General features: G+C 46.8%; 1 protein-coding gene across 1 annotated transcript; it reads left to right on the plus strand.

Annotated features, from left to right (window-relative positions):
• The first annotated feature begins 5,244 nt into the window (after window positions 1-5,244).
• LOC135977275 (uncharacterized) lies at window positions 5,245-7,533 on the plus strand. The gene is made up of 2 exons (XM_065577228.1): window positions 5,245-5,785; window positions 6,938-7,533. The coding sequence occupies exons 1-2, from the start codon at window positions 5,245-5,247 to the stop codon at window positions 7,531-7,533; spliced, it is 1,137 nt and encodes a 378-aa protein (XP_065433300.1).
• Window positions 7,534-7,777: the final 244 nt, after the last annotated feature.

The following is a 7,777-nucleotide window of genomic DNA, read 5'->3' on the forward strand; positions in this document are numbered from 1 at the left end:
ATGCACCCCCTCTGGAGTATAAACCAAAAATTATGCAGTCTTGTGCTGCACAGGGAACTGTACAGTATAAGGTCATAAAATTCACCACCTCCCTCAATGTGGAGAGGAGTATGCAACAGTCTTTTGCCCCTGAGTTATGATTCCCACACACTTCACTCCAACTCACTGGTTTAGATAAAGCAAAAAAAGTTTATTAACTACAAAAGATAGATTTTAAGTGATTATAAGTGATAGCAAACAGATCAAAGCAGATTACCTAGCAAATAAACAAAAACACAAACTAAGCTTAATATACTAAATAGATTGGATATGAATAGCAGATTATCACCCTAAAAGATACCAACAGGCTGCAGATTCTTAAGGGGTAAGCTGCACTGGCTTTACAGCTTGGAATCCCCAGGTGTTTCATTCACAAGCTAAAAATCCCTTTAGCCTGGGTCCAGCACTTCCCCCAGTTCAGTCTTTGTTCCTCAGGTGTTTCCAGGAGTCTTCTTGTGTGGGGAGCGAAGAACACCAGATGATGTCACTCCCTCCCTTATATAACTTTTGCATATGGTAGGAACCCTTTGTTCCCAAAGCTTGGTTCCCAGACCAGTCTGTGGAAAAATACTGACATCCCACGATGGAGTCTAGAGACATGGTCTCATCACATGTCCTTGTAGAGTCATAGCAGCCATTACTCGGAGGCTGTCTGTAGCATTCTCAGGAAGGCTCCCCAGGTGGGAGCTAAGCTTCTCCTAAGGACTATTTTGTTTCCTAATGGCCCATTGCCCCGAATAGGCTCTTCCTCACCATCTAGACTGAAAACATCTTGTCTAGTGGGCATTACCCCGGTGTAACTACATTTGAAATACATATACATAGTCAATATTCATAACTTCAGATACAAAAACGATACATGCATACAAATAGGATAATCATATTTAGCAAATCATAACTTTTCCAATGACCTCTCACATGACCCATCTTGCATAAAATGCATCATAATTATGCCATAATCATATAATAATAATATCACTGTGAAGAATATGGGGTGCAGTGTCACGTAGGTGCAGAGCTACTGGAGTGATTTAATTAAAAACACACCAGTTCCAGAAGTGAACAGCTTCTTGGCAAAGAGGAGATGACCTTTTGCCGTAAAACAGTGTTGTAGTATTGTTTGTCATTACTTGGACCATTTGCTCATGTAGCATGAGAAGAAATGCTATGCATGCTAGACAAATAGTTCTGAGGTCCAGAATGTTTACATGAAAGTGAGTCCCTTCAGAAATCCAGAGTCCTTGGGTCTAAAAGTGGTCCAAGTGAATTCCCCTTCTGAGCATGAAGACAACGGTCACCAACATCTTGGTAGGGAGATATGGAGAAAATGGTAACCCTTTGCTTACCTGGAGAGGGTTTCTTCCACCATTCTCGGGATGAGAGGACTTCTCAGAGGATCTTTATTTCTGTGTGATGTCTGTTTGGGAGATACACAGATTTCAGCCATCCTTGCATGGAGCACAGATGAAGTCTGTTATGCTGTGTGACATAAGTAAAAGAGGCCATATGACCCAGAAGTCTGAGGTGAATTCATGTTTGAAAGTGAGCTTGTAGCTGGTTTATGAGATCTACTGTGGTGTTGAACCTGTCCCATGGCAGACTGGTCCTTGCTGCTGTGGAATCTAGCACTACCCTTTAGCAGTCTATTATTTGGGTTGACAGCAGTAACAACTTTTCTTTGTTGATCCTGAGGCCCAGTGTGTTGAAAGGATGTAGGATCAGGTGAATGGAGTCATTCATCTGATGTTCCTCAAATGAGCCAAATTGTCCAGGTATTCCGGGATCCATTGTCTCTTCAAGTCTTTCATATTTAGCACAAGTCAATATCTAAATTGTTCAGCCATCTAAGTGCTGCATCATCTAGGAAGTGTTGCAGTTCACTCTCTAATCTTTTCATTGTGTGCTCTTCCACCACATGTTTGACTGTCTGCATTGCTGCCCCTCAGTCACACTGTGAAGATTGGGCTAAGCCAAAATTTTTGCATTGTGGCAGCCACACTCGCTGTTCCAGTTAGCAGCCTGTTAAACCAGGATCTGCATCCCAGATTGCAAACAGGTGGGTGTAAGTTAGGACTTCAGAAGTTCATCAGTATGTCTGTCTCTCTATCCCTTAGTTGCTGCTACTCTGCAAGGATATAGGTGTCAGCTCTCATATGCCATTGTTCATCCAAGATTGACAATGGACCAGCAGCACTGGACATGAATGTATGAATGGCCACCACAAAAGGATGTTACAAAGTTGGTTGTGGTGAGGTGTGTTGCTTATTTACACCTATTGAAACCATTGTCAGCCTTGTGTGCAGCAGATTGTTTTCATCTGTCATAGCCCTCTGTGCATTTTTAAAGGTGATGGCATCTCGTCAAAGTTTGGGGATGCTATATGAGCCAACACATATCAATTAAATGTTAATGTGTGGCTAAGGCAATCACTAATGATACAGGTAGCTGGATTCAGCTCTAAATCAACAAGATGCGTGAGCCAACTCCTACTCCAAACTGCTGCAAAATAGTCCATGGGAAGGAATACCAGCACCAGTACTGAGGTCCATAAAACATTTGCCTCTGCTCCCTAAAGGGTTCCTGTTAGTTTCTGGAGCACAGTGGGGGAGGGCATCTTTTTCTTTAAGCATTCTAGAGGGGACTGGTATGTTAGACTACAGTCCAGGTTGACTCCTAAATAAGTGACAACTGGCTGGAAAACAAATAGACTATCCTCAACACAGACTGAAAGGAGTTGATTGGCCAGGTCATTGTTCAGATGGAAGATTGTGGCCACCATCTTAAATGCACTTAATGTAAGTGTCAGCTGAAAGATAAGTGGAGAGAGCATTCATGTCCTGGCTGAGTGACCATACAATATCGTGTCAATCGTTACCCACATCAGCGAGACAGAAGTCAACTGCATATACATACTTATCAGCCTTAGTTGTTGGTAGATCATAAGTCTATACATTGAAAGGAAGAGGAGCTAAAATAGATCTTTAGGGGACTCTGTTACTGTGACACCTAAGCTAGCTGACTTTGTTTCCAGCTTGTAAGATGAAGCTCTGATTTGTTATTTGTGTTGAACTGCACCAGAGGCTCACAGAGAATAGTCTGCAACAGTGTCTTATGCAGCTAACAGATCCATCAGAATGGCTCCAACTTTCTTGTCCTTCTCAAAGGCATCTTCTATGTCTTGTGTTAGGCAAGTGACTTGCTCTTGGGTACACTGGTCTCGTCTGCAGCCAGCCAAAGCAGACAGCAGTTGTGGTTCAATAACTTTGCTGATGCGCATCAGAATCAGTCTCTCCATAAGCTTTGTATGTGGCACAAAGAAGAGAGATAGGTCGATACTCTTGGGATCTTCCAGCAGTATTCCTGGTTTCAGAATAGCGATGACCTTTGCCCTGCACCAGAATTTTGGGATGCAGTTGTCCTGGAAACATTGGTTGGGAACCCAAAGCAGCCAAGCTTTTGGGCTTAAGTGAAGAAGGAACTTCATGGGGATGTAATCCAGGCCTAGAACCTTTCCTGTTGTCATAAGCTTATGGCCTGGTCCAGCTCTTTGAAAAAAGGAACCATCAGGTTTGAATCCACACTAGGAGCCTGCCAGTAGAGCCCAGCGCAGGACTAGTGTAGAGCTCTGCAGCAGAGCTGGGCTTCCACAGGTCTCGCAGGACTGGGAGTGGATGGGAGCGGGATTTTAAAATAGTCCCACGCAGGGCTCTATCTGCCACTTGTCTGTAACCTCAGTTTTGATCTCCTGGCCAAAAGACTAAGCCAAGTTCTGTGTACAACCATTAGCTATTAACTGGGATGTAATAGCATTTGCGGAGCCTGGAATCTCCTTTTTGCAGAGGTGGGACACTCCAGAAAGTCTTTTGATGATCTGCCAGGCTTTCTAGCTAGCATAAGTTAAGTCCATGTTTGTTACTATCTCTCTGCATCAATCGAACCTGATTTGATCCAGCAGTTGAATAAGTTCCTTGCTCTTATTAATGACCTTGTGATGGGGTATACAAACCCTACACTGGGCCGGAAGGCTTCAAGGACAGAACTGGACCCTGGCAGCCCTGCAGAGCATGCGCCAACTGAAGAACGGGTTGAAAATGGATCAACCCAGCTCAGAAGGGGGAGGCTGGGAAGGAGGATAGACCTACCCTGCAGACTCCTGACAAGGTCATCAGAGAAGTCTCTCTGAGGGAGTAAGATAGTATGCTGAGCCCGGTGGGGCTGACAGTTTGGTTACCTTTTCTTCTTCTTTTCATCTTATCCAGGACCCAAAGTGGGGAGAAAAAAGCAGCAGTAGGAAGTGATCCAGGGAGGGTAACTCACAGGGCACCTTTGGGGGCCAGACATTGTTGATCCTTCTAGGGCCATGGGTTGGAGGCCAGAGGAGTGCATGGGCCAAGGCTGCCCTACCACTGCCCCCACAAAAGGAGGGAGCCAAACCATCTGTCCACCTCACCACACCTCTGATTAAAGGAGGCCAGGACTGTAAAACCAATCCACTGAGACGGAGTTATTAGGTGCGCTAACCACTAGGTCACCTAACTCACCAAGGCCTTTATTACAGACCTCCTGTTCACTATCAGCATATTTGAATTCCTGATGGAGCTTAATTGCCTCTGACAACCACCTAGGGATACATGGTCCGAAATAGTCTCTAAGGATCAATTTCTTAGCAGCTGATTGAACTAATTCACAGAAAATTTGGTAGGAGGCATTTATGTTGATTGGACATATCAAGTCCAATTCAGCCAGTTCACTGACATATTTCTCTAGTTCTGCCTGAAAGACCTCCCACTAAGCTTTCCAAAAATTCCATGGGGACTTCTGTAAGGCCTGGTCTACACTACGACTTTAATTCGGATTTAGCAGCCTTAATTCGAATTAACCCCGCACCCGTCCACACAACGACACCATTTAATTCGAAATAAAGGGTTCTTTAAATCGATTTCTGTACTCCACCCCGACGAGCGGAGTAGCGCCAAAATCGATTTTAGCATTTCGAATTAGGGTTAGTGTGGCCGCAATTCGATGGTATTGGCCTCCGGGAGCTATCCCACAGTGCACCATTGTGACCGCTCTGGACAGCAATCTGAACTCGGATGGACTGGCCAGGTAGACAGGAAAAGCCCCACGAACTTTTGAATTTCATTTCCTGTTTGCCCAGTGTGGAGAGCACAGGTGACCACAGATAGCTCATCAGCACAGGTAACCATGCAGGCCGATAATCAAAAAAGAGCACCAGCATGGACCGTACGGGAGGTACTGGATCTGATCGCTATATGGGGAGAGGATTCAGTGCTAGCAGAACTTCGTTCTAAAAGACGAAATGCCAAAACTTTTGAAAAAATCTCCAAGGGCATGATGGAGAGAGGTCACAATAGGGACTCAGATCAGTGCCGCGTGAAAGTCAAGGAGCTCAGACAAGCCTATCAAAAAACAAAGGAGGCAAACGGTCGCTCCGGGTCAGAGCTGCGGACATGCCGCTTCTACGCCGAGCTGCATTCAATTCTAGGGGGGGCCGCCACCACTACCCCACCTGTGACCGTGGATTCCAAGTCAGGGATAGTCTCATCAGCTACACCTGAGGATTCTGCGGATGGGGAAGAGGAGGAGGAGGAGGACGAGCTTGCAGAGAGCACCCAGCACTCCGTTCTCCCCAACAGCCAGGATCTTTTTCTCAGCCTGACTGAAGTACCCTCCCAACCCTCCCAAGCCAGTATCCAAGACCATGACCCCATGGAAGGGACCTCAGGTGAGTTTACCTTTTAAAATATAAAACTTGTTTTAAAAGCAAGCGTTTTTTAATGATTACTTTGCCCTGAGGACTTGGGATGCATTCGGGGTCAGTTCAGCTACTGGAAAAGTCTGTTAACGTGTCTGGGGATGGAGCGGAAATCCTCCAGGGACATCTCCATGAAGCTCTCCTGGAGGTACCCCAAAAGCCTTGCCACAAGGTTTCTGGGCAGTGCAGCCTTATTCCGTCCTCCATGGTAGCACACTTGACCACGCCATGCTTGCAGCAAGTAATCTGGTATCATTGCCTGACAAAGCCTGGCAGCGTATGGTCCCGGTGTTTGCTGGCATTCAAGCAACATCCGTTCTTTATCTTGCTGTGTAATCCTCAGGAGCGTGATATCGCTCATGGTAACCTGGTTGAAATATGGGAACTTAATTAAGGGGACAGAGGTGGCCGTTCTTACTGGGCTGTTTGCCTGTGGCTGAAAAGAAATCCTTCCCTGCAGTTAGCCAAGTGCAGGGGGGGAAATTGGCCCTGAGCTTTTCGCGTTTGGCTAGCAGTAATCTTCCCTGTTACCAGCCACACGGTTGGGGGAGGGGTACAGCGATTATCCCAGAGAATTCATGGCGGGTGGGGTGGGGGGGTTAGTTTGGTTCCTGCAGGTATCTTCCCTGATACCAGCCACGCGGTGGGGGGAGGGGTACAGCGATCATCCCAGAGAATTCATGGCGGGAGGGAGGGTGCGGGGGGGTTAGTTTGGTTCCTGCAGGGATCTTCCCTGATACCAGCCACGCGGTGCGGGGAGGGATAAAGCGATCATCCAGAGAATTGGATGGGGGGGGTTAGTTTGTTTTCTGCTGCTGCTGAATGTTAACAGGAAAACTGCAGCACTCAACGGGCTTTGCTTGGTATGTGGGAAAGGAGGGCGCAGAAGCCGAAAGACAATGGCTTAGCATGGCCGCATGCAAGCTGAATTCTGTTGCCCGGACCTGTGATCTCTAGCAGCAAAGCCACAGGCACTCAGTATTAAGAAGCAAAATGCGACCTTGCACAGAAATCACATGTGCTATGTAATGTGAATAGTGTTGGTCACCATGAAAGAGTATAAGCATTGTTCTGCAAAATGTATCTTTTTAAAAAATTCTCTCTTTTTTCCCCTCCCTACAGCAGCTGCAAATTCTTCAAGCCTCCCTCCTCCGTCCCGAAGGCTATCACAGATAAGGCGTCGGAAAAAGAAGACGCGAGACGAGATGATTGCAGAAATCATGGAATCCACCCGCAGTGACAGAGCTCATCTGAATGAGTGGAAGGACACGGTTTCAAAGTATAGGAAAGAAGCCAGTGAACGTGAGGACAGGAGGGACCAACGTGAGGACATGAGGGACCAACGTGAGGAGAGGAGAGACGCTCGAGATGAGAGGTGGTGGCAGGAAGATCAGAGGAGGCAGGATGCAACGCTGTGGCTGCTGCGTGAGCAAACAGACATGCTCCGGCGTCTGGTGGAGCTTCAGGAACGGCTGCAGGAAAACAGACTGCCGCTACAGCCCCTGTATAACCCCCCTCCCTCCTCCCCATGTTCCATATCCTCCTCACCCAGACATGTAAGAACGCCGGGGGGGGGAGGCTCCGTACACCTTCCCATTCCACCCCAGTGGACAGCCCAAGCAAAAGGCTGTCATTTTTTTAACCTTTTTTTAGTGGCCTTTTCCTTCCCACCGATCCTCCTCCCAAATCCCACCCGGGTTCCCTCCCTCTTTTTATAATCTATTAATAAAGAATAAATGATTTTTAAATGATAGTGACTTTATTTGGTTTGAAAGCAAGCTGGGGGAAGGGGGAGGGTGGGTTCCTTACAGAGGATGAGTCAATAAAGGGGGCGGGTTTTCATGAAGGAGAAACAAACAGATATTTCACACTGTAGCCTGGCCAGTCATGAAACTGGTTTTCAAAGCTTCTCTGATGCACAGCGCTTCCTGGTGTGCTCTTCTAATCGCCCTGGTGTCTGGC

Source organism: Chrysemys picta, chromosome 23 (assembly GCF_011386835.1).
Source record: "Chrysemys picta bellii isolate R12L10 chromosome 23, ASM1138683v2, whole genome shotgun sequence".
Classification (NCBI taxonomy): Eukaryota; Metazoa; Chordata; order Testudines; family Emydidae; genus Chrysemys; species Chrysemys picta.

Excerpts from the sequence above, each read along its gene's own strand:
- LOC135977275 (XM_065577228.1), top strand. The coding sequence starts at position 5,245 with ATGCAGGCCGATAATCAAAAAAGAGCACCAGCATGGACCGTACGGGAG. Across the intron at positions 5,786-6,937 it reads CCCCATGGAAGGGACCTCAG|CAGCTGCAAATTCTTCAAGC; the intron begins GTGAGTTTACCT and ends CCCTCCCTACAG.